At 40.0% G+C, this 27981-nt stretch overlaps 1 protein-coding gene across 6 annotated transcripts in view; it reads right to left on the minus strand.

Moving 5' to 3' along the window:
* Window positions 1-27981, minus strand: part of Sorcs1 (sortilin related VPS10 domain containing receptor 1) — a 496139-nt gene that overhangs the window by 177956 nt on the left and 290202 nt on the right. For all 6 annotated transcript variants that reach the window (XM_013158158.2, XM_063244677.1, XM_063244675.1 and 3 more), the window contains exon 4: window positions 9635-9793. In XM_013158158.2, the coding sequence (XP_013013612.2) occupies window positions 9635-9793 (159 nt within the window). The remainder of the gene's footprint in view (window positions 1-9634; window positions 9794-27981) is intronic.

Below are 27981 nucleotides of genomic sequence, written 5' to 3' on the forward strand. Positions count from 1 at the left end.
ATTGCCTCCTGCTGTTGACTGTTTTCAAGGCTGCTGCTTCCTCCTTTTTGTCCTCCATTCTTAACATCTTGGAGGCAGGGGACCTGCAAATTGCACTTCTTGAAAAGGCTGACAAAATCCCTGCCAGTTCTGTTTATCTGCCTCCTCCTAATGCTGCCCTGAGGATGGCCTGGGCACAAAGCGCTCACGCACCTCCGGGCTCTTCAGTTCTCACTGCTGCTTCTGCATTCTTTTTAGCAAGAAAAAGAAGGCACCTTAAGGACTTCAAATAGATTTCTAATGCTAGGCCTGAGGCATTGCAAATATCAAGTTCTTTTTTCCCCACCAGACTTCATAGGAAGGAAGAGAATCAGTGCAGAGAAACGCGCACGGCCTGGTAAGTATGCTCTAAGGGTCTGGGTCCACAGCACAAACCAGAGCTGGAACTCATGCAAACAGGAGACCAAATTCTACAGCAACTCATACGGTTCCACAAAACTTCAACAAAAGCTGAGCCATCTTAACTGTGGCTGGCTGACAGAGAGCATCCCCAGGGAGAAAATCTGACCACCACCTTAGATACCATTGGCACACTCAGCCCGAGCCACAGTTCTCAGGGGGAAGGCTGTCTGTCACATAAGGAGTATCATGGCCAATCCGTAGTGATGCATACACCGGGGAAGAGAGCTGTGGTGGCTCTTGAGGAGAGGAAACACTATAGGAATTCACAACGGCTTTCAAGGTGGTCCCTGGAAAAAAAATTAAAATTTCTAAGTTTGGGGAAGCAGAGAAAGAGTACTCAAGGGGGATGAGTAGGTCTGAGCAAATAAACAGAGCAGCAAATCATGGCATGGTTTTTGTGCTTTGGTCAACAGCAAGAGACTCTCTGTGGGATGCAGAAAGTGAGGTCAGCGCCATACTGACAAATAAATCCCAGGGCCAGAATGGGGAGCGATAATCCTACCCAAAGCTGCAGAGTGCTGATGTAGACTGGATCCAAATATCAGCAAGGTCAGAAGCCAAATGAGCTCCAAGTAGAGTATTCGATCTCTGCTGATCAAGAGCGAGCAGAAATGATGATGCGGTGCTGGGCCTATCAATCTTTCCTGCAGTTGGATTTATCAAACCTGTCCCTGGCCATTCTTCACCGAGGAATGACCTGTCACATCCTCCACAGTTGGGCTTGACACTGAGGACTAGACAAATGGAACGGGAGCTGGATGAGAAGGTCAATATGTGACACAGGGCCTTTTGGATTTGGGGCCACCTTATGTGCCCCCAGATCTGGAGGTCTACGGAACATAATATGGTGGAATACTGGCCTTAAAGCTTAACAAAGACAAGTGTTGGTGCATTAGAACACAACAAGAATGGGCTAAAAAGTTGCACATGTAAACCCAGGCCTCTTATTTTGAACCCTCTTGAGCTACGTAATAGCAAAACTGTGCCCATTCAAATCTCAATCTCTTGTTTAAAAATACTCATTTCTCCTCTTTCTTATAGCTCACTGCTTTCAAATCATTAGAAACAGGTTGATCAAACAGTTCCAGGCAACGTCTGAAATACACTGACACAACCTTTTAAACACAGCATCCTAGTGAAGGAAGGCCGTCCTTGTTTGCCTATGATTGCATTTCAGTTTGAGAATTTGTTTTATAAACAAAGATTGGGGTTGACATTTAGCAAGCTCCCTGGTTTCCACTCTAATTGCCTGTTTTGTACTTAGATACTTAAATTGCTTACATATTCATGAGATCAGTGATGGGCTTTGACATGGGGAAATTTTAAGCACACAAAAAATCCTGCCAGACCAGCATGGTCTAAATGCTCAACACATTTACTATGAATGACTGAGTGTCATTTTACTCAGGCAGTGCTGTGGGGAACCATGATGACATTAGGTAGATAACAGCTTCCTAAGTACTTGCACCTATGCAGAACTCATCTGAATATCCCCAGGGGTTATCTTTCAAAGATCCATTTGTCTTCTATCTCAATCTTACCTTTTGCCACTAAAGAGCTGCTAGGTCTATTAAAAAACAAACAGAATTACTATGAAGATAAATACTTCCATATTTAATGGCTTGTTACTGTAATCAATAATATTTTCTAAGCACAGCACATCAGTTCTTCCTTATTGCATCCATTCCCATTCTGAGATAGCTCTTAGTGATTAACTTAAAAGGCACTCAACATTGATCGTGGTGTCTATCTCCCCTAGTGGATAGATGCTGGACTGAGACTGTCTCTGTCCACTTCTAGTCTTGGCACTGCAGGTCTCTGAATGACAGCGTGGCTAGCATTTACAGGATGCGTGCTATCCAGCTCTGTGTTCTGTGTTTGGCATGCATTACATCTGCAACCTCCAACAGTCTTTGGAGGACTCCGTTATGGCTCCTTCCAGTTGACACTGAAGATGCATCACAGTTAAGCAACATGCTACTAACTCCACAGCCTGTGGCAAGTCCTGATCAACTAGGGGGCTGACACCTTAGCAACTCACGCTACTGTCAATCGATGTGAATGACCACTAGGGCTGAGATTTTTAAAATGGTGACTTATCTTTCCTCTTATCAAAAAGTCATTATTTCCCAAGGAACATCCAGCATTCCAAGGAGCATGATAAGCACTGGCCCTGTGTGATCATCTAGTCTGAATAAAGGGGATTTGGGGCTGGGGATTTAGCTCAGCGGCATAAGTGCCCGCCTTGCAAGCCTACAGTTGTGAGTTTGATCCCTGGTACTGATTAAAAAGGGAGGGGGACTTTTTTCTCAAAAGAAAGCATAAATATAAAACATCTTAAATGAAATCTGAAAGCTTGTAGAAAGAGATAAAGATGAAAAACAGTTCTTTTTTTAAGTTATGAAAGTAACTAAAATTCTATCATTGGGAATCAAACACAAGATTTTATTTTTTCCACCGATACGTTTGTTTTTTAAATTGATGATTCGGATGATATTTTATTTCTAAATTTTTATTAGTATACATTCTGAGTACAATAATGATTATACTCACTATAAGGAACTACATCATATTACCCCATATTATTTTGCCAGCATCAGATTCAATTATTTATCTTTTACATGGTTTTAATTCAAAGTCAGTGTGATGGTGAATCTTAATTATTAAGCTTCTTGGTCTGAGATGGCCTAGAAAATTAGCAAAGCACATTTCTAGGTGTTTACATGTGATCATGAAGGGTATTTGTCCCCTTCCTCTTGGGCTCTTCTCTTACTCAAATACTGTGAATAGTTTTCTTTTACATTGTCCTTTCAGCATGATGCTTCTGCCTCGCAGTCTAATAATAGACTAAACCCTGAGAAACCACGAGCTGCAATAAACCCTCCTCCTTTCACTGTCAAATGTCAAGTATGTGCTCCAGCAACAGAAAGCAGACTAACACAGAAGTCTGCTTTCACTTACATAGATAACTCCAACTGTTAAGTCTTTAGTGTTCCATCACTGTGGACAAACTGTCTTTCCCTTTAAAAAACACGTTTTGACTTTGCCTGTATCTGACATATATTGTAACAAAATACTAAAGGTGAATCCAATATGCAGAACATAATATTTTGCATTTCTTTGATAAACTATGATTCTTTGGAATTTATAAAAAGTCAGAAATGAGGATTTCCTACATAGCTTTGGGACTGCTATCCAATTGTGCCTCAAAATAAGCGAGAATGCAAATTTGAGAACATTCTACAGCTTTCACAGAACGAAGACTGACTCACCGTACTGTCCTATATTGTACTACCTCCACAGAACTGGTCATTGATTTGAATGTAATTATTTTTTTAAAAAATCACAATTTACTACATCCTGAAATAACATTGATAAGGGAGGGGAAAAAGCAGATAATGAGAATAATGTAAGGAAAGAGGAAAAAGTGCTTTGGGGACCAATGCAGAGCAGCTGATGGCTTGATTTCTATGGTGTTCCTTCCTAATTTTTTGATTTAGATGCAAACAATTGAAAATAAGAAACTCCACGAGGCAAAGGATGCAGCCTTCCCAGACAGAGCAGCAGGCTGGAGCTCCGCACCTCTGGCCCACCATGTGGGTGTGACAGGTCTAGGCCTGGAGTCCCAGCGCTTGGGGTAATGCTGATCCCAGAGCATGGGATGGGCAGCTTAAGAACTCAGTGTGAAGAGGCTGGGTTCAGCTCCCGGGACAGGAGAAGAAAGAAGAGCACCCACTGCCCCACTGTCTGCTCCCCACCCTGTCCAGTTATTCTTCCTTCCTGTCTGTGTAGGAGCTGAGCTCCTGGACCATAGTCTTAAACAGGTGGGAAGGAAGTGGGGCGCTGCAGGCAGCCGAAGGGAGCCCTGCACCAGCATGGCAGCAGGCCTGTCTCCACAGCTCCTGGGAAGGAGGAGGCCTTGCCCACTGGAGCACCAGTGAAAGGAACTCTCTTCTGAGTCATTCAGCAGCCTGCATGTGAGCAGTGCTCCTGCTGTTCACAGCGTTGAACACTCCCTCTGTAAGTCAGCCCTCTTGTGCAAGCGCTAACAGATGCCATGCACCCTGTACCCGGCATATCTGCAAAGCCGAGATATAGGCATGTTTTTACAGTTTTCTTCTGTATTTTTTCCTCCCAGTCACATCTGCTCTTTGTTTTCTCTCCTTTTAAATGTTTCCCAACACATCATGTTTAGTGAGGTGTTTAAGACAGACTGAGAGATGCTGTTGGAGGCAGTGTTTTATAGCACAGTTTGTACACTAGTTTATTGCCAAATTAAAATAAAGATGTGATCTGGCAGACTCAGCTGCTGCCAAGGCTTCCTTGGGTGCTTTTCTGTACGGAGGCAAGAAAGTTGGGGAACATTATCAAGGAAGGACTGGTTAGTTTCTCTCCTGCCTGCTCCATTTCTAAAAATCCATCAAAGGGACAAACAGCAGAATGCAGAACGTTTGGTTTACCTACTGTTAAGTCCCAGAAGTAAACAACACCAGTACAAAAGAGCAAGTTCCTCTGTGCCTAGTAATGTCATGGAATTTTTCATACTGCCTGTAGTCATTTACGTGGTAAGAACTGTGGGTACTCTTTATAATATTTATCCCTCCTGCCTATTTTACTCAGATTTTTGTAATGTCTATAATATTCCTTGAGTGGGTGGTGTTGAGGACTGTCTAAAGGTGAAGTCTCACATAGACTCTTCAGATGCTAAGAAGCCTTGCTTCAGTTTCCAGGCAGCTCCTTCCCAGGGTAGGGCTCCCCAAGACATAGGCTACCTCCTTTACCACTTCAACCAGAAAAGAATCCATCTCAGCCTTCAGTCTTTTTGGGGGTGCTTCTATAACCATATCCCCATTCAAGACAGGGTTAATTTCCATGGAACCACTGTAATGGCTGATATTATTTGTCAACCTGACTGAGCTGAGAGATGCTTACATAGCTGGTAAACACTATTTCTGAGCAAGTCTGTGAAGATGCTTCTTAAATATATCAGTATTTCAATCAGTAGTTTGAATAGATTTGCCCAACTCCAAAGAAGGTAAGCATCAAACAGTCATAAGGGTGAATTTCTCTTTTTAAGCTGAGACATCCAATACCTCCTGCCCTCAGACTTGGACATTTCTAGATCTTGAGTCTTTGGACTTAGACAAGGATTTAAATCATTAGCCCCAAACCTGCCTCCTGTGCCCACTCCATCCCAAGATATTGGGACTTAGAGGGCACTGAACTACTGAATATCCTGATTTTACAGCTTGCAGATGGCAGATCTTGGTACTGTACTTCTTAGCTTTCACAATTACATGAGCCATTTATTTCTCATCACACACCCCCTCAGAGGCTGTGTTTCTTTGGGAACCCCTCTAACCCAACCACCTCATTACTTGATATCAGCAACACATCTCTTTTTCTAAGTGAAAACGGGGTGGGCTAAAATATTAAAATGTCATGATTTCTCTGAAGTACCACTTTTTTACAGCTCATCTGGCCTCAAGAACTAAGAGTCAGTTACCTCTAGCTTGGGTCAGACAGTCAGACCAACAAAATTCTTCGAGCCCCTTGTGAAGCTCACATCAGAAAATCCACACTTGGTGTTAAGGTCTCCACAATGGAACAGTGAGAGCATTGCAGCTCTCCTAGGTACTCTTCAAGCCAGAGACCCACATTCTATTCTCAGGACCTGAAATATCTCATTCACTAAAGTAAAGAAAAATCCCGGTCCCGGAAATGTGGAAAAAAGGAATGTGCCCATGGGTTTACATGAGGTAAAGTCCATCTTATAAGAAGACGGCAAACATGGGAAGAAGAGAAAAGAAAGACTGATCTTAAGTAAGTTCTGGAGGAGATGCACCTCAAAAAGGGGTTTTCTTAGAAAACCCTTTACCCACAGATTCTGTGAACCAGCATTGATGTAAAACAGTGCCTAGCAGACTGAGTCCTAGCACTGACACTGAGATCTTAGCTGGTAATTCTGCAGCAGTAGCACCAGTAGTTGTCACAGAAAAACTGACAAAAATACTTACTTGAAAGAAGACATCTTTCCCCTTCTTGGACAAATACAATTCTAGATGGTACAACACAAACATTCAGACTCCCTCAGTGCCCACGGCTGTGTCTCATCTGTCCTAAAAGCCCTAAAGTCCATGAGTGATTGCCAGCTACTTTTCCTATCAGAGCCCCTCCCTCATGACAGGTCAGGGTGCCTCTCAACTTGACTCCAGCAGTGGCTCACCTGATAGGGCAGTTCGATGCCCTCCAACTAACTTCCCCTTCTCATTCAGAGATTCAAATTTTGAAACCTGGCGGCTACATGGTGCCTTCTTGCATTATCAGTTTATCTAATTCTTACCCTAACTCTATATTGATTTATCATTCATTCTCTCTTAAAGAAATGGAGAGACCTGCAGAGGACTAACTCCTGCTCCTCTCTTCACTTCAGGTATCACCCTCAAAAATAAAAACCCTCCCAAGTCTCACGGGAGGGATGTATTCCTTTCACAGAACATTCCCACATGATACCAACAAAAGATCTTCCTTTGAGAAAATTTATTAATCTCTCTGATTTTTGATCCCTGGCATCATATACAATAAAGAATTATAAGACTATTTCCAGTTATAAAATGTCAGAATTCATTGGGTGTGTCATCACTGAAGATCACTTTAGGTCCAGATCCTCAGCGTTTGATGCAGGACAGCTGTAATATCATGCTACCTGGTCTCCTTGCGTTTGACTATATATTATTAATTACTAATTACTAATACAGCTTAGTTCTTTAACTGGTACCGCCAAACAGCATTCCCATGACCAAGGATCCTATTAGGAAAATGGAACTTATTTTGTGCAATCATTGAAAGAGTAAAACTAAAGAAGATTAGTTTCTAAATGTATGTGCATAACTAGCTTTATCAATTTTTAGTTTTAGCAGAATAAAAAGTCAGCCAGCTCCAAACATTTTCGCCCAGGTTTACAGGATTGTTTTTAACATTCCTTTTATAAAAGGTGCCTGCTCCAACAGAAATCTTTCACATTTACTCAGGTGCAGGTGAAGTAATTTCATAGAACATCGAGTTAATAGATGGCTAGATCTCTATCTCCTGAACTTTAAACCAATTTCATGTAATTCATCCAGCCACTCTGATATGTAACCATTATGCGGCAGTGAGAGTGCTGACTTTTTAGCCTCTCTCAAAGTATTGGTGAAAGCAAATGTATTAATTTTCCATCTCTGTGTGGATTGAAAGTTCCTTGATACAGTTATTTTATACCAATGTTACTGCCATGTAGGAGTGAATGGATGCACAGTCTAATATTTGTTCTTTAAATCACATTGCAAATGTACGTGTGATTCGAAGTTTCAACACAAACTCATTTTGTGGCAAGGAAGATGATACTAAATATGGCCTACTGTAGATGGCCGTGCATTGTAGATGGACGGACACAGCTCACTCCAGGGATGCCACAGGATGGCCAAGGACCTGGTTTCAAGGCTGGGAACATGAAAGGTTACATTGCTGGGCATTTCCCCCAGCAGAACTGCCAAGATGCAGGCTTTCACCTAGCCAGGTAAATCTGGCCTGCACTGTTTCTGGCATCAGGGGAAATATTGAGCCAACTGCCGAACAGAATTCAATAACCCAGAAGATTAAATGACTAACACTCTGTGTCCCAAGCTGCTCAGCCCTTGTCTCTACTAACTGCACCCTGGGCCAGATGCACTGTGGCCTGACTCCAGGAATAAAATTGTACACTCTGCTGAAAGAGTAGCCAGAATGCGCAGGAAGAAGGAACTATGAATTGTAAATCTTTGCTATTTTTAGGCTTAATGTGCATTTTATTTGGCAATAAGGGCAGCTTGATTAAAGCTCCAATCCTAAAATGTTAATGTGCTTCCTTCAAAATGTTCATGTCAGTCGAGACCTTGACAATTTGGTGACCCCATGGCCATGCCTGCAGGGAGGACCTCCCACACTGACATCAGCTCATACACATATAAGTCCAGGATCTCTTTAAATATGCATAATTTCTAAGACATGATTCCTCTAAGGAAAGCTCTCGGAATGAATGCAGTGGATAATGCATTTCACAAGGAGCATTCCAGTATTTCACATGTTTTCCTATTTGCTTTTGATGGCTGGAGTTTCTCTCACTTTTGCCCACGTACATGCTGGGCTTTTGCTATTAAATTTAACTGGCCATTGCTAGCCTTAGATTCTAAGAATGTAATTTCTGAAAGGCAGGGATGATATATTTAATAGTACATATGTAACACAGCATACATACTACAGAGTATGACATTTATGGGACACACACATGTAACCACATAAACCATTCTGATATTTTCTTAGTAAGTGGACCTTTCCTTCAAGCTTACCACCAAAAACAAAAGAGCACTGAGACACCTGTATTCTGAATGATGTTACTCATGCATCGTTATTATTGTTCTCTGACCAGTTTTCTCTTTTCAGCAGGCCTTTGTTGGTGTTACCAGTGATTTGAGGGCTTTGACGGCCTTCTATGGCTCCTTTACCAAGAAAAATGACTAAGTCACATACACAAAGCAGTCTCAGACTCCCTGGAGGTCAGTGACCCCGAGAGCTTTAGGCACTGCTACAGTTTGGATTTCATCCCCAGAAAGGCTCTTGCAGGAGGAGCTGTGGACCTTGAGGAGGTGAGTCCTGGGGGAGATCTTGAAGTCACTGGGGATGACCCTGAAGGGGACTGAGGGGCCCTAGCTTGTCCTCTCTTTTGCCTCTGTTTCTTGGTGAATGAGGTGAGTGAATTTGTTCTGCAACACTCTGCTACCATGAGGTACTTGCTCCTCCAAGGCCCAGAGTACGAGGTCACTCAGTCTGGAGCTATAAACTCTAAAATTGTACTCCAAAATAAACATTTGCTCTCTACCAGATGAATCTCAGATTTTTATCTTAGTGATAGAAAGCTGCCCAACACAGAATCCATGTTAACAACTGCTGCTTTGCAATGTCTTATTTAATGTCTTTTATTCTGTGTGTTCTTTCAGACAGTTACATAGTTCAGGCCAGCAAAGAGAACCTCTGTTTCCCCAGCTCCCACAGGCACAAAGTTCAAAGGACTTCTCACAGCAGAAGTCATCATGGAAGTCAAATGGAGAGACACACAGCGAGTGTTCCTTCCCAGGAGAATCGTTCCCCAGCACATGAAGTGAGGACACATGCTCACCTTTTGATCTTGACTGTATGCCAGAATCCAGTCTTCCTGCTTTGGGTGGAACAGCAGGCTCTGGATGTAAAAGTTCAGCCGGTACTTCTGATAGGTGGCGCCTTCATCAGAGCTGATCAACAGGCTGCTCTCAATCTCTGGGTCCGTGAGCAGCATAATCTGCAGCAGAGAATATTGGGGAAGAAAACAACAGGAAGTTGATCTTATAAGTGGACAGAACTTCAAAAGGAGGAGAAAATCTGACAAGAGGGCAGGCAGACAATACTCAGCCAAACAAGGACTCTCATTCTGTCCTGTTATGGTGCCTTAGACCAGTGCCCCAAATCATCTTCACCACGCAAAGGAGAATTTTCAAGGAGTGGGTAGGAAAGAGAGGTCTGCTTTTCCACTTCTTTTGTAGTTTGCCATTGTATGTGTGTGCATATGTACTTTTTTCCCCAAATTATTTCCTTAATCTGGAACATTTTCTATGATCCCCTCAACCCAAACCCTCTTGCACACTATGCCTTGTCTCAGCTCCATTTGAGGAGACCGAAGAGCAAGAATGGTCACCACCTGGTGAGGGAAGGGAAGCTATAGAAAGAGGATGGGCTCTATTTTTTTTTGATTTCCTTTTATACCTCACATTCTTTTGTTCCACATCAACATATTTTGTATCACCCTACCTTTAGCTGAGCTTTATGAGGCTTGAGTCATAACCAGGATTCCTGAAAGCCTTCTCAAGGAATGGTGCACAGGTTTCTTTTCTTTTCTTTCTTTCTTTTTTTTTTTTTTTTTTTTTTTTTTTTTGTCTTTTTCATTTTTATTGGTACCAGGGATCGAACTCATGACTGCCTGCTTACAAGGCAGGCGCTTTATGCCGCTGAGCTAAAACCCCAGCCCCGGTGCACAGGTTTCTAAAAACCTCTCACTGCCTTCATTATTGAACTACTGCTAACTTTACTTTTGTTGCTTCTTGCCGACACGCCTTCTGCTAGAACATAAACTCAATGAGGATACAGTATTGGTCTACTTCTTCAAAGGTGTATTCCCAACAGCTACACTAAGGTCCAGCATGGAGTACATTTCCACTAAATATCTAACGAATGAATGAATGTCCTGTGGACTTAAAAAAGCATTCTGCCAAGATATGAATGGAAGTTCCACTACAAGTGTTGTTGGACGCCCTTCAGTCTGCGTGAGTTAAAAATAAAGTTTCAGATGGCTTGTACTCTTCCATAGTGATGCCTAATCATGGCCACAGCATTGTAAATAATCTACAATAGGACCAAGATAGATGAGCCCCCCTGAAAACTGCTCTGTATTCTTTTAAGTTACCCCGCCAGGAATGCCTAGTAAAGCACAGGGCCTCATTCTCCATTCCCAGGAGGTCTCTCCTCACTCAGTCAACCCACGCAGCTAGCATCTCTAGACAGGTGGCCTTAATGCTATCACCAACTTCCTCCTCACCAAATTATTAGCTGGCATTCTCTGAGTTTCCTTCAGAGAATCATGAACGATGTGCTGAATGTGTGGCTGTATGAAGAGAAATCACTGCAGCCCGGAGTTTAAAGATTACCAATAGAGGATCTGGCAGTTACGGGAAAAGAGAGTGGAGCTATTGCAAAGAAGAGCAGACAGAATGCCAAGTGGACACAAAGAGCTCTCTAGAATTTTGGGGCAATCCTATTAAAACTTGGGGATAGCTGGTGTCACCTTTGAAGGTGAAGTCCTGTCATCATGAGTGGCATGAGTATAACACACCAGACACACTGCCTGCCAGCTGTTCAGTCCATCGAGGATGAACTGAAGGCTCCTTGGTGTTCTTTCAGCCTGTGCTTGTCCAAGACAAGGGGAAGGTGTGGGAAGAAAGGACTGTAGGGCTGTAGGTGCCTCGGGACAGGACTGAAGCACATACAACCTGGGAATTAACTGTCTCTGAGAGTGTATTCTGATGGACACTACCCTTCACCCATCAATTCTCAGTGATGTGCTGCCCTGTCTCATGCCGACCAAACACACGGCTTCCCTCAGGATGACCGACACAGATGCTATCTGCTAAGTGCAAACTCAAATGATTTAATTAAAATCTGCTGTAGGGATTAAGCAAGGACAGTCAGACTACTAAACTCACGGAAGTATTTCCAGGTGGTTTCACATTTATTGGCACATAAAAACTGTCATTTTTCAAATAACAAATAAACCATGAAATGATCATATTGCTTTGTGTCTCTAGCCACAATTAACAATAACGTGTAACAACCTTTTGCAGTACTTCCAAATGTAATTTCCATGATAATACAAAGAGGCTCAATTTTACAGAGCAGCTATTGTCTCAGGCAAGGCAGTGTTTTTCCCCTCCTGATTTTGGAGGGCTCTGCTAACTTGATGGTGCTGTCTTCTCTTTCCATGAGTATGTATCTCACCACCTGCCTGTCCTGGAAGACTACATCATAAAAACAAAATTACAAAATTAAAAGTAGGTCTACAGATTGTCCCCAAATCAAGCTTATTTTGTGTATCATGTAAAAATATTTACGACATCCATTTATACTCTAAGTTATCACATTGCGTGAGATATTCTGCACCCTGGCAGTACTGGGAGAGGGAACTTGAACAATGCAACTGTTTTTGCACATCTGGCTACTTAATATTACATAAATAAAATGAATGTTTTACAGGCTTGAGGTGGGTGCCAAGAACCAGCAAAGCAAAATTCTGCCTTCCCTATGTAGCATCCACCTGAAAACCACCATCTGAGAACCTGACTATTTGGAAATGAAAAATTGTAGGAAACATCTGTGTGACCTTTATAGGCTTATATGTACTATACACATTCTGGAGGTTCTTAAGTTCCTGGTCACTTTGCTAAATACACACACACACATACACACACACACACACACACACACACACACACACACACACACAGAACCATATAGATTCATTTTTGTTTTGTTATTTTCCACTGGACGAACAACGTTTTAAGACCTCTAGTAGAATTCACAACAAAATAAATTGTTTCTAACTCTGTCAGGTTAACAAGATCTAAATAGAAAGGGGTTACCTCAATAATAAATGTAATCCGGTCTCAATCCTTATTCATTTTTTGCAAATGAATAAAATCTTCTCAAGGTGTTCTACAGGTTACTATTTTCAAAACTTAAATGCAAGCTAGTAATTTCTCTTCAAAAATAACAAATAACATTTTTTTTAAAATGTCAACCATCAGTTTTTGCTAGTGTATGGGGACTCTACCTCTTCTGCCTCTTGATGTGCCTTTGAATAGACAATGTTTCGCTGTGTGTATTCCTCTGTATTCTGGAGTAGTCTGAGTAAGAGTTTCAGAGAACTCTGGAAAAGGCACAAGTCCAAACTCTGCACGTTTCCTAAGGTAAACTTTCTAAAAAGTGAGTTCTGTGCTCAGAACAAAGCCTTGTTCCACAGCAGACCCACATATCTTTGCAAGGGAATACATGAATAAAAGAGTGAGTAAACTCTTCCAGTCCCACTTCATCATGAACACAGCCAGGGAGCCCTGCAACATGGAGAGTCTAAGGCTTCTTGAATCAGTTTTTACTGTTCTCTTTGGAAAGGACAGTGAAGACAAGAGGAAGACAGGACAGTTAAGAGCAGCACTTAGCTCTGCTCAGATACAACCAGAAGTGATTAGAATGCCCCGATGGCACACAAATGTGGAGCCCACAGCGTTTGCAGGGAGTCACCTCCACAGGCGATCCATAAGAGGGACACAGCTCCTGCCACCCACCTCTAAGCAGTCACTCATCTTTCCCTGAAGGAGATGAAAGAACTTTATTTGCTTTTCCTACAGGTGACATGAAGCGCAATTTATAGATTTCAAATAACTCACTTCTCTCTCTCTCTCTCTCTCTCTCTCTCTCTCTCTCTCTGTGGTATTCTTCTGACAGTTCAGTGTCAGCAAAAATTAAATATATCTTCACTCTCTCTAACTTGGTCCCGATTCAACAGATGGCCACATGATGTCACTGTACAAAATGTTGCCAGGCAACTTTCTGACCCTTCTAGGTAACTACCATGGCCCTGATTCGGAAAGCAATGCTGCCCTTATTTTGCCTGCCAGATTCTTTTCCCAGGCATGTTGTGTTTGGCACTGCTCCAGGCACCTGTTTGGATGTGGCAGAGTTAACATGGAGTAAGTCGCTACCCATGTACTTCTCCTCACAGTATTTCTGGTCCTCAAGCAACACATGCTTATTTTCTGAGTTGTTCAGTATATTTCCCCTAGTTCGTCCACACTTTGTCATCCCCATCCTAGGAAAAAGCAGAAGCAAGGTAGTGCTGGCTGTATGCATCTCTCTCACTTTCCTCCAGCCTTCACTTGGGTCCCCTGGTCCAAAGCACAGGTGCATAGTACAAGCTTTTTATAATGATCATGGGAATGATTATGATAGTCATGACATTGGAGTATTCTAGTCATCCACTCGCTTTATTCAAAGCAACACATTCATCTATTAACAAAGCAAGAGGCAATTTGAAAACTTCTAGTCTCAACATTGAAACCAAACCCAACAAAATGTAATCAGAGCAAGGAAGTAATTTGCTGGCCAGTGTGGGTGGAAAAGCTGACTATTCCCAATGCGGTCTGAGCTTTTATCCTTCCCAGATGACTGGGGGCTGGCACAGGTGTCCCCATTAGTAAGGGTGGGAGGACAGCTGAGGGACAGCCCACAGGATCTCAGAATGACCCATGGAGGGGAAATCACTGAAGTGTGAAGAGTGACAGGAAGGAGGACAAAAGGAAAGAGTTTCAGTTAAGTGCAGGAGACAGACACAGCGCAGGCCTTCATTCTAAATCCCATACCACCAACGTCAGCAAAGCTTCCCTAATGTACCCTGTGTACTCATTAGCACAAAACAGTGTCACGCCACGCAGGGAGATGGAGAACATTTGGGCAATAGACCGTCTCTTCATGACCTAAGAAGTGAGTCAGTGAAACTGCCAGAACAGTGTGGCTTTGTAGTTTAAGAAGTTTATTTTTAAACTGTCTTTTTTCTTTTTAATTTAATGAGGAACCAAAGATTTGGACATTTTACGAGGCAAATACAATTTTCAGTGAACATATGATTTTAGTCGTGCATGTGTGTGTGTGTCTTAATTTCCTTATCAGGATACCTTCTTATTAACTATTCTTTTTAATAATGAAAATTCATTCTATCAACTCTATAAAGAGTACACAGAAGATAAGTAAGTTCACCAGAAATCACTACATGTAAGTTACACTCAATGGAAGCCATTCCAAGAAAGATAATTTATAGAGCATCTCTGCTTGTTTCTCTTGGGATTACTCAATATGGTTCTCTCCTTCAAGTAGTTTAGTTATTCCAGATTTAAAAGCAGCATTTTACATGAGCCTCTGCTTCCACTGTTGCTGGTGGCCCGGGTCCTTGAGAAAGGACATAAATGCTTTTACCCAGGCCACAGGATGTGCACCGCTGAGCATGGCAATGCAACAGACTCAGATTCTGGAACTGCAGCCACGACTAAACCCTAAACCAGACTCCTGTCAGAGCCTTCCAGCATATGAGCCCTCTTCAGCGGAGAGAAGGAAGACAGTGTGTCTAGTGAAGGCCACTTACACCATGAGGAGAAGGTAAACCCAACCTTCACATTCTATCACTGCAGAAAATACGGGTTTGAGTCCAGACACTCAGCCACATATCAGTGGTACCACTCTTAACACCTGACAAGACACAGTCTTTCTTTGAGCCTCAGTTTCCTCGTGGCAGGCAGTGACATTCTCTATAAGCTGGTAACAGTCAGTAAGCACCTCTCTTTACCAAACCTTGAAACCGTATTATTTCATTCTACTTTTATAAAAATAATTTAAGATAGATATAATCATATTCACTTGACAGATAAGAAAACAAACAAACAAAGAAGAAAATGAGGTATTTGCTTAAGTTCATATAGCTGGACAATGATGAAGCATTCTATGTCACAGCCCGGGACTTGTGTGAGGATGGAACAGGATCATCTGTGTGAATTCAGGGCTAAGTTTTGTGCAGATGTTAATACTATCACTTTGCAAACCCTGTACATGTAGTAGTATGTGATATGCTATAATATGACAGCTACAGTTGAGCTCTGAGAGAGAGAGAGAGAGAGAGAGAGAGAGAGAGAGAGAGAGCGCTTGCATTGCAAGTATCTTATAAAAACATTGGCTTAGATGAGAAGTAGGGGGCAATAATGAACTGGGGGAAGACCATGGAGACTTTTTGCAGTGAGAGATTAGAAAGATACTCTTGAAAAAATAGTTATCTTTGTCTTTAAATATAAAACTATGTAGCCAAAATACACAGTTCTGTTTCACCCCACATTTTTCACAGTGGCTCTGGCCTCCTTTTCCATGTCCTTCCAAAACCACTCTCCTTATGACTGTTTTTATGCTTTAAGGATGGATAAAGAAGAAATGCTAGAAAAGGGTGAAATTTTCACACCTAGTGATTACACACACACACACACACACATATATATATATATATATATATATATATATTTTTTTTTTTTTTTTTGAGACAGGGTCTCAGTATGCAGTTTAGACTGGCCTTAAACTTACTTTGTAGCCCAGGCTCATCTCAAACATACAGGGATACTCCTGCCTTAGCTTCTCAAGTTCCGGGATTACAGGCATGGACCATCATGTCCAGCTTGACAGTATAATTATTGAAATAAATATTTTTCCACATGCTAATTCTCACAAAGTTTATGCTAGGGCCAATAAGAGTCATTACAATGTATCTGTTATCCAATTTGAAAAGACAGACTCATGTTGCTGGAGATTTAGCTCTTATCACTCTAAGTGATACTATGGAATATACGGGATATTTCAATGGTTAATACTCCATCAAATTTAAATATGGTGTAGTAGAGAAGAAGAGTGATACCCAAATTCAAAGGGTATTTTTATTACTGTAGTCACTACGGAAACTGATGAAATATCTCAAGACTAGCATTACCACTCATTTCGGCTCAAACTTACCCAGAATGTACTTCTTCTGTGGTCATTCCAAAGCCAGATAACCTTCTCTGTTCAGTCCCCAAAGACCTATACCTGCCAAGGTTACATCATTTTAAACTGTTAGCTGCTATTGGCGAGAGCCATGATGCTAGGAGAAATGGACATTCATCTTCTTTGCTCACACGGAACTTTACCCAAAATGATGTTCATTTAATAATAAGAAATCTCTTTATTCCATCAGAAATGATAAAGGGAAGCTGATTAGGACAAAGAGAGAGAAGACAGAAAGGCTATAAGTATATTTTAGTACTGAATGAGACAGAGGCAACACTAATTTTGGTAAACTCTGTAGCTGAACACTTGACTTCAGAGTCGGAAGATGTGTCAAGATGAAAATCAGGAAAACGAAAGGAAGAGCCCACAGCAATAAATCTTTTCTAAATATTAGTAACTACAATGCATCCCCATTTTTCATCCCTTGCTCTATTTGTATCATCATTCTGACAAGTGTTTTAGTTTTACTTATATTAATGTTTCATGATAACCTGGCAAATACACAAGGGTACACTGGGGAAGATTAATGAAGCCTCAAGCATATGAGACCTTGCTAATGTATTTGGCTATTAATGCTTCCCCCAAAAAAGCAGGAGACCACCAGGGGTTTCTCTCAAGGAGGATTTGCAGATGAGTGAAGTGAGAACCTCTTCTTGGGCTCACTGTCCAGAATACCTGTTAGGAAGACGAGGCTGGAACGGGTCACCAGGAGCAAGAGTCTTTGGTTAACTAGGAGATCCATGGTATGGTAAATTCGTCCTTCTTCCTCCAATTAGTTAATGACACACATTGATCACTGCAACTAAGGGTGAATGTGTTTAACGCACATGTCCCTGAGCATGACGACATTAGCTGGCGCTTTTGTCTTTTCTGCTTCTTTTTCAGTCAGAGTAGGCTATGGAGACAACTTCATTTTCTAAGAGTTTTGTGTCTTGAGTTCATTCCATCACCAAGTCCCTGTCTTGGAAGCCATAGGATCACCATGGTATGTCAAAGAGGAAACAGTCTTGGCTCCATTCAAGTACCCTTGGACAAACAAACTACCTGGAAACATTCCAGTTCACTCACTGCTCTGCGTCTCAGGAATTTTAAAGGCTTGACCAGGTGGTGCTAGCCTCTGATCCATATGGTGTCAGCTACAGTGCCTGGAACTGGACACTGGGCTTCCAAGTGGCTTCTTTGCTCACATCGGGCCTCAGTTTCTCTCTTCTGCCCTGTGTGGCATCCCATGCTTAAGGCCTCTCCTTTGCAGCTGGAAAATCACGTGTTATGGAAACTGCACTGGTAAGTGAGGCTGGCTTCCTTCAGAATGAGTGTCCCAAAATCATTTTTAGAGATTCAAGTGAAAGGTTTCCTGTGAGCTACCTTCAGAATCTCAGGACACCAATTATTTTACATTCTGTTTGTAAAAAAATTAATCAGCTCTCAGCCAGGTTTTTTTTTTTTTTTTTTTTTTTTTTTTTTTTTTTTTTGCTTTTCAGTACTGGGATTGAACCCAGGGCCTGAGCTATATTCCAAGATCTTTACCTCGGAACAGTTTCTCATTAAGTTCCTAAGTTGCCCAGGCTGGGGTTCAACTTGCAAGACTCTCCTCTTGGATTCCCAGAGTGCTGGGACTACAGGTGCATGCCAGCACACTGGGCTTGCAGCACTTTGGGGACAAAAACACAGGCTCTGAGAAAGAAGAAAGAGGTCATATGTACACACACATACATGCACTCACAGAAACAGAGAGTACAAGAACTGGAGGCACTGTATTGGAAATACTATGACCACAACTATTTCTTATACAGCCTTTTTATAATTCTTAAAAAGGCAGATTAAAATTATTATTATGCAAACTATGCATTAGTATCAGAATCATAGCATCTATGGGACATGTATAACTGGAGAGTTTTCACTGGGTTATGGTTTTGAAAATGTGTTGTTACTTTTGAAACTTGCAAATTCCTAAACTGGCATCAATATTCAAAGCAAGTATAATGATGAAGACCAGATGAATCTTATTTTTATTCAATTTCAAAAGAGTCCCACAGTTAAGAAATCCCTATCTGGATTTTAAGGGTGCAAGAATTATGCAGATGAAATTGTACAGGGGAGACCTGCTAAGTGTTCATTAAAGTGCCTGAGTGATGCTCTGACAGAAAAGCCCAATCCAGACACTAAGACATCATCATTTAACTCAGAATCCGATACCACAGAAAATGTTTTCTTAACAGAAAAATAATCCTTGTCTCTCTAGGTTCATAGCCAAAGCAGTTAACAGCAATGACAATGTAGCCTAGTGACTGAAACTTGGAAACTTAGCACTCTCTTTAGTCTGAGCAGTGGATCTTAAACCGACTGTCTTTTTGGTCCAACAAGAAGAAAAGACTATTTGAATCTGAGTGTGAATAAGTGAATGGTCAAGGTGTCCCAATAACACATAGCAAACATGAGATTTATCATGGTCAGATCCATGAAAAACTGTCCTAAATTTTTATTTTGGCATTTTATATTATTTGCATCCCACCACATGGCTCATAGGTGAATCTTATAAAGCATTCATCAATTCCAAATTATTAAAAAATGAATCTACACTTCAAGAAAATAAGCACAAAATCAGTTCTTTTGATCTGAGTTTCTCAGAGCCATGATGAAAATATGTCAAGTCCTGCAAGTATTTTGTGTTGAAAAAAACCAAAAATGTTCCCTTCCTCAAATGTTTACAAAGGACATGATGTTTTATTTACCTGCAATAATGTCTTTATGTCACCAGTCACACTTGTTCAGAGGTTAGAGACCCTCACAATCAGAATGGTCTCTAATCAAGGCGCTATTATGCATTCAATTATAAAGGCACCAATTTATTTTGTGATGAAACAAAAGCATTTTCTGACCAACGTTAATACTCACAGTGGGTTGACTGAGCCCATAAACATATCATTGTTTAAAAAGTTGGCCAGGTGTTATTCAACAATATGAAAGGAAGTTCACAATGATTTGGTTTTTTATTAAGTGCATTGTGGGCAAGGTAGAGATAGGTCTTTTTTTATTTAAGGAGAAAAAGAAAAAAACAGAGAAAGGGTACAAGTAATACAAAATTTAAAAAATAAACAGTAAGAAATCACTAGTTAATAGATTACATATTCTCATCTTAGAAATAGTTATTCAAGTTACAAAATTAAAGCATATAAAGTGGACTTTCAAACAGTGAGAGTGCAAACAGTTTTGTTCAATGATCCAAAAAACACTCAATAATATGGTTATCTATCTTATACACTCAAACATATATGTAGTTATAACCTTTAGAGCACCTTCTTTTCTTTTCTTTTGTACAATAACAATTACACATTTTGGGTTTTATTACTTCCACAGTTCTTATTACTTTTTTTGAAGAGAATAAAACCAAATGCGACAAATCAGAACAGAGTCAGTCAAATCAAAAGGATGGACATAATAGATAATGTAAAAACAAAATACAAGGTGATCAACAAGGGTTACCATACTGGCTCCTGCTATCTTAAGAAGAATTGCCTATATCATCAGTTATAATAAAATTGAACAAAACAGTAGAGAATACAACCAAAACATTGGAGACTTTACAGGACTTTAAAAGAAGATAATAGTCAACCAGAATGGGTATCATAATGAATCTTATTGTCTTCACAGTTGTTGCCTATACTTTCGAACTTGGTACTATCTAGCAAAGCAGAATAGGGGAAAATCAGTCAAAGTAAGATGGTGAGGGCAATACAGGGTTTCAAATCAAGTTAATAGGAAATCAAAGTAGGTTACTATAATACATCCTGCTTTTTTTATTTTTCCCTTAATTAAAAAGATAAAAGTAAAGAAGTAAATAATTTTAAAAAATAAAGAATAAAAAAGGGGATTGAGATAAAAGAGGGCATAACAACAGAACAGCACAGGTCAAAACATAACCATTTAAGCAAAATACTGTTTCACCTCAAGATATCCTGACATAAAATAGTTACCATAGTGACTCTTTCCTTGAAATCTTTGAATATACTGTAGCACCAAACATATCAAGACACTGTAAAACCATTCAAGAGAATGACATTATTACTGGGTATTTAGAACCAGCTAAAAGAAAATGAACCATGTCTCCTTGTCTATAAAAGTTTTTGCTTATATTATCAAATATAATAAAATCCAATAAGATACAACCTGTTAAGACCGATAGAGACAGAAAAATACAAGCTTGATGGGTCTTTAAAACAAGATGATACTAAATCAACACTAGCTATTATGATGTCTTGTTTTCTCCAAAATAGCTGTTCCTACCATCCGATCTTCTCTGCCTCATTTCTATTGAGATCTTTTACTGTCGTTTGTTGTCAGTTTGTCTTCTTCATTTCGTTTCTGCTCCATTCATTGTGGCCTCTCTGCCATTATTTACGGAATCTTGGTATTTTCCTTTTTTAGAATGTCCTGCAGTATTCTCTGTAGAGTTGTATTGGTGGTTGCAAATTCCCCTAGTTCCTTTTTATCCTGGAAGCACCTTGCTTTTCCATCAATTTCCAGGGACAGTTGTGCAGGATATACCAATCTTGGCTGGAGGTTATCTTTCAAAGCTTGAATTATTTCCCCCCATGCTCTTCGTGATTTGATGGTTTGTGCCGAGAAGTCTGCTGTAATTCTGATGGGTGTTCCCTTGTAAGTGATCTGTTTCTTGTCTCTGACGGCTTTTAATATTCTGTTCTTATATTGGATTTCTGGGATTTTGATTATTATATGCCTGGGTGTAGCTCTGTTTGGGTTGTAGATGGCTGGGGTCCTGTATGCCTCATACATCTGAGTATCTTTAGCTTTTGCTAAATTAGGGAAATTTTCTTGGATTATTTCTGTGAATAGCTTTTGTAGTCCATTTGCTTGTGTCCCTACTTCTTCTTTTATGTTCTTCATTCTTAAGTTACAGATCCTCTTATCATCTTCTAGCCTGTTTTATTGCTTTGTGTTTTTTTTTTTGTTATTTTTAAGAAGTTTTTCATTTCATGATCCCATATTACGAATCTTCCCTCCAGTTCAGATAATCTATCCTTAGTTTCTTTCAAGCTGTTATGCCAGCTTTCAATAGAGTTTTTAGTTTCCTGGTAATCTCTCTGAATCTGCTTCACGTATTCTATGTGTTCTCTATTTTCTCCATCAAACAATTCTCCCCTTTTTTTCTGTTCTACCATTCCACCATCTGTTTTTTCTTGGGCGGTGCTTAGCATTTCTCTAACTATTCTACTTACATCTTGCTTTAGGTCATTAATAACTTCATTCCTAAACTCGTCTATGAGGCTCTGGAGATAGCACTTTATGTCTATTGGTGCCGTGTCTGCTATTGCATGTTTCTCAGGATTGGGGGCTGACGACCCTTTCTTGTTGCTCCCTCTTCCCGTATTTTTTGTTGCTCCATACAAGCGTATATAGGAGGCCCAGTTTCTTTCTTTTTTTTTTTTTTTATTTAAAGAGAGAAGAAAAAAAAAAAAGAAGGAAAGGACATAAAAAAACAATGCAGTAAAAGGGTACAAATAATACAGTATTTCTAGAAAAAATATATATACAGTATGAAATCACCAGTTAACAGCCAATACATTATCTTCCCAGAAACAGTTGTCCATATCACTAAATTAAAGCATATAAAGTGAAAATTCATACAGTGAAATTGGAGACAGTTCCTTTCAATGATCCAACAAAAACTCAGTTATATGGTTTTCCTTCCTACACTCTCGAACATACCTGCGGTTATATCCCTTAGTCTACCTTACTTTCCTCTCTTTTTTACAGTAACAATTAGACTTTTAGGGTTTTATTACTCTCACAGTTCTTATTACTTTTTTGAAGAGAATTAAAACAAATGTGACTAAGCAAAACAGAGTCAGTTACAACAGAAGGGTGGGCATAGCACGTGATGCAAAAATAGAATACCAGGTGATCAAAAGTGGTTACCATTGTGCCTCTTGCTATTTTTAAATTGAGTTGTCTATATCATCAGGTATAATAGAATTGATCAAAACAATACGGAACAAAACCAATAAAATCTATACTGAGGACCTTACAGGACTTCAAAAAAAAAAAAAAAAAGGATGATAGTCAATCTATATTGGGCATCACAGTATATCTTATTGCCTTCAAAGTGATTGCCTATATCCTCAAACTTGATACTATCAAACAAAATAGAATATATAATAATCAGACAGAACAAGATGGGGAGAGCAATACTGGGGTTCAAGTCAGGTTAATAGGACAACAAAAAAGTTACTATAATATGTCCCGTTATTTTTAATTTAGTTTTCCCTTAATTAAAAAATGAGAGAAAATAGATTAATTTAAAAACAGAGGGAAGATTGAGGTAAGAGAGGACATTGTAATAGAACAACGCAGGGCATACCGAGCATTTCAAGCATCATTGTGTTTCACCACCAGGTAATCTTATGTAATAGTAATGACCATAGTGCCTCTTTCCTTAAATTATTTGAGTGTAACTTCACGTGCTATAATGTCAAGTGTATCTAGACAGTGTGAAGCCTTTCAAAGAATGCAAGAATTACAGGGTATTTAGAACCCTGCTAATAGAAAACAAACAATAGTTTCTATATTACCTCTTTGCCTATAAAGAGTTTTGTTTATACTATAGCATATAGTGAAATACAATAAGATACAACATGTTAAAACCAGTGGAAACAGATGTACTACAGCTTGATGGGACTTTAAAACAAGATGATATTAAATCAGCACTAGCTTTTATGTTGTGTTGCTTTCTTCAAAATAGCTATTTGTGCTATCATAGATACTAAAATCGAATAACCCAGGTTAAAAACATTGCGGTTAATGAGTGAAAATATTATATGGCTTCAAACCAGTATGATTGGGAGTCATGATTACCACATACTTCTATGTATCCTTATCATTTCTTACACTAGGAAAACTATTTGGTATTTATATATGGGAGTTTGATTTATTTCACTTATGAATATGGTCTCAAGCTGCATCCATTTATTTATAAATGTCTCAATGCGGTCATTCTTTATAGCTGAGTAGTACTCCATTGTATAAAATTACCACAACTTTTTTTATCATTCTTCAGTTGATGGACATTTAAGTTGTTTCTAAGATCTGGCTATTACAAATTGTGCTGCTATAAACATGGGTGCACATATATCGCTGTGGTATGATGCTTTCAGTTCTTCTGGGAATATGCCTAGAAGTGGAATAGCTGGGTCATATGGAGCTTCCAGTCCTAGTTTTCTGAGAAATCTCCAGACTGACCTCTACAAAGGTTGTACCAGTCTACACTCCCACCAACAATGTAGGAGAGTTCCTTTTTCTCCACAGCCTCTCCAGCATTTGTTGTTGTTGCTTTTCTTGATCTTGGCCATTCTTTCAGGAGTGAGATGAAATCTCAGTGTGGTTTTGATTTGCATTTCTCTAATGACCAATGATGATGAACATTTTTTCATATATTTATTTGCCATTTGTATTTCTTCATCTGAGAATTGTTTGTTCATCTCAGATGCCCATTTTTGGATTGGGTCTTTGAATTTTGGGGGTCTGATTTTTTTTTTAATTCTTTATATGTTTTAGACAGAAGTCCTTTGTTTGAGAGGCAGTTCACTAAGATTTTTTCCCAGTTTGTGGGTTTTCTTTTCAGTATGCTGGAGATTTCTTTTGACATGCAGAAACTTTTTAATAAGAGGTGATCCCAGTTATTGATTCTGGGAAATATTTCCCGTGCGGTTTGAGTCCTGTTCATGAATTGTCTACCTACTCCTATATCTTCAAAGTTTTTACCCAATTTGTCTTCCAATAGATTTAGTGTTTCTGTTTTAATATTTAGATATTTGATCCATTTAGATTTTATTTTAGTACATGGTGATAGGCATGGGTCTAGTTTTAGTTTTCAACGTATGGAGAGCCAGTTTTTCCAGCACCATTTATTAAAGAGACTGTCATACTCCCAGTGAACCTGTTTGGCCCCTTTATCGAAGACAAGGTGGTTGAGTGTGTTTGCAGTTGTGGTTGTATCTTCTAATCTATTCCACTGATCTTCAGCACAGTTTTGGTTCCAGTACCATGTTGATTTTACTATGGTTGCTTTGTAGTATAGTTTCAAGTCAGGGATTGTGATACCTCCTTTCTTACCTTTGCTGCTTAGAACTGTCCTTGCTATTCTAGGTCTCTTCTCACTCCAGATTAATTTTAGGAGTGATTTCTTGAGTTCTATGAGGTATGTTGATGGTATTTTTATCGGGATTGCATTGAATCTGTATAAAAGTTTTGGGAGAATGGCCATTGTCACAATATTTATTCTCCCTATCCATGAGCAAAGGATGTTTTTCCATTTTCTGAGATCATCTTCAATTTCATTTTTCAGTGTAATATAATTTTCCCTGTACAGGTCTTTCACTTCTTTCATGAGAGTAATCCTGAATCCAGTTTCTTTCTTTGTCAGTTACAGTTTGCTTGAATTGAACTGGCTAGGTGTTCCTGCCCACTGCAGTGTATGAGGGAGACCCAGACTTGGGCAGCCTCTGCTGGGCCCGCCCCTCCATGTCAACCTACCGAAGGCTTCACTGCTAGGGTGCACTTCCAGGCGCTGGGACCTGGTTTGGGCTAGCCTACTGGGTCTTAGTCTGCAGCGTCACAGTCACTCCCCACCAATCCTGCTTGAGAGGGGAATATACACCTAAGGACACTGCAGTTCCTGTACCGGCTACTGTTCCGGCTACTCTGCCGGGTCCCAGTATGTCCTTTGCTGAAGCCCCCTACTCTGTGGAAGGGTCTCCGATCTGCTCACTCACCGCAGATCAATGCAGGGCTCCAGGCCAGTCCCACTCTCAACTCCATTCACTGCTTCCCACTCTCAGAGCTTTCGCGTCTCTCTCCTTGCCTTGCCGATTGGGATGCAGCAGCGGCTGCAGGAAATTCAAATCTCGGCTGCCAGTGGCGTGGGCTCCCAGCTTCCGCGCTGAGACCTTGTCTGTTCCTGTTATATAATCAGGATTGCGTTTCCAGTTGGCATCTCTTAGTTTAGTCCGTTCCTGGGTCGGCAAGGTGTATCTCCCCTTGCCTAGTGCTTCTCGCCCGGCACCATTCCTGGATTTTAAGTGTGGTTTCTCGGAGAGCCTCCGAAGCTGCTGCTATCTATCTGCCATGTTCTCCCAGAAGTCTCTCATGCACATCTTTTATGCGGAAGACATTTAGTCCTTCTCCAAGAGTTGCCCAAGTTCTAACAGTTTTAGAATTATTTAAAAAATCAAGTTTCAGGTCTCCTTTGAAATCCAAGACAAGCTCTTAGCTGTAACACCCTTTTCTTGCTGTTGGTTTCAGTCTCTTCACTGCTCACCTGGGTATTGTCTTTTTCAAAGCCAGCAAGCGACTGGTTTTGCAGGTTCTACCTACAACCTCCTAAAAGAGTATTTCTGTTTTCAGAAGATAATGAGCTCACATGAGATATGTCTTTTGTTGACCTGCAAACTGACTTATTCCTATTTCACCACTGTAAATATTATTTATGACATTCAGATATTTACAGTTTCAATGATAAATTAGTTATCCTCGTAATAAAAAGATTCCTCTACTTGCCATTCTCACAGTCTCCCAAAGTCAACTTTCAGATAACAGATCATGTTTTAAAAAATAGTAACCATGTTTCATTAAAGAAAAACGCATCAAACTCATGGGCAAATCCATAATCTTCCTTAACAGAGTATACTAGATGTCTTTTACTTTTCCCTTTCTCCGAAACTCCTATCAGTTTCTTTTACTACAACGCAGTACAGCTTTTCAGAAAAGCCGAAGTCTTCCCTTGAACAGGAAACTGGTTTTTGTTTGTTTGCTTGTTGTTTGCTTTCAGCGCATAATTCCTCCCCAAGCCCACTCACCCTTCACGTCTTTCTATTCTCAGGCAGGGTCCAAGAAACATAAAACACTTTTCTCACTTTCAGTCTAAGTAATTCTTCTAGTGAGGCATTTTATTAAATGAAGACAAAATTTTTAAAGCAAAACCTCACCGATACTAATTTATATTTTTCTAGAAACAACACACAAATATCCTGAATGGACATCTGCCTGCAAAACTTCTACTGGCCGGGAGCTACTTCCCTGTTTCTAGTGATGCCAAGACTCACTTCTAGGAAGCATCCCACAGGACAGGTGCGTTCTACCTGAGTCCAGCTGCTTACACACGTTGCCGAGAGGCCCTGTCCCTGGGGTCAGGCAAGGCTCAGTCTTCTCAAGAGGTTTCTCAAACCTGGTCCCTTCTCATGCTGGAAACGCCAGGCAGTGGACCTACTTCCTTCAGTGCAGGACAAAAGACTGAGGACAAAGAATGCAACTTGGAGTAAAAAGGCAAGTTGTGAAGCTACTAGGCAGGGGTCTAGCTGTTGTTAAATATGAATGTCATTGTCAAAGACACAATTTTTAACATTTATTAATCTTATGTGTGTTATAGTTCATTAATTATGCTCAAATAGGAACAAGAATTAGTATGCATTTGCTACAGAAATTTTTGAAAATGCCCCCCCCCAAATCACTTAACTACATTTTATATGGAGATAATTATCACTAATGCTTTAAAGTTTGTTTTGTCAAATTTTGTTCCTGTCGATATATAGATATGAAAACATATACATTCCCAGTAGGAGGTGGGCTAAAATACAGAGAAGGAGATAAAAAGGACCATATGCCACTTTTCTGCTTCTTAACTTTTTTTCTCCATTTTTAAATAACAGAGCAACGTTTTCTATGTTATTAAATATTCTTCTGTGTAATTTTTATTGGCTACACAGAATTCAATTGCATACTTACTATGTAATTAATCTATTAAAACCTTCTAATTTTCAGTTATAAAATATTATAACCAAATGAAGACTAATATTTCTTTGTATCAATTACATTTCTTCAAGTAAGTTCCTTGCAATGAAACTTAAGCATCAAAAATAGGAATTTTGTGACTACTTTTGATACGTTTTCCAGAAAACAAAAAGGCACTAACATATAACTCCTTGGCCAGGACTTAAAAGCATCTCTCATATGGCATTCATCACTGTTTTAAACACTTTTCTAAGATGAATGGGAAAACAGTACATTTTGTGTCAGTCCACATTGACTTCACTCCTAATATTGGGTTTTGCTCCTTTAACTGGATTCTCATCTTTGTCATTTATTTATAGGTTGTTGGATAGTGTTTTTTTGTTTGTTTGTTTGTTTGTTTGTTTTTTTGAGACACGGTCTCACTGTGTAATTTAGGCTGGCCTTAAACATGGGGGGAATCCTCCTGCCCCAGTCTCCTGAATGCTAGGACTACAAGCAAGCATATGCCAC

Source organism: Cavia porcellus, unplaced genomic scaffold, assembly GCF_034190915.1.
Source record: "Cavia porcellus strain 051 isolate PalLab524CR breed Dunkin Hartley unplaced genomic scaffold, mCavPor4.1 scaffold_2, whole genome shotgun sequence".
NCBI lineage: Eukaryota > Metazoa > Chordata > Mammalia > Rodentia > Caviidae > Cavia > Cavia porcellus.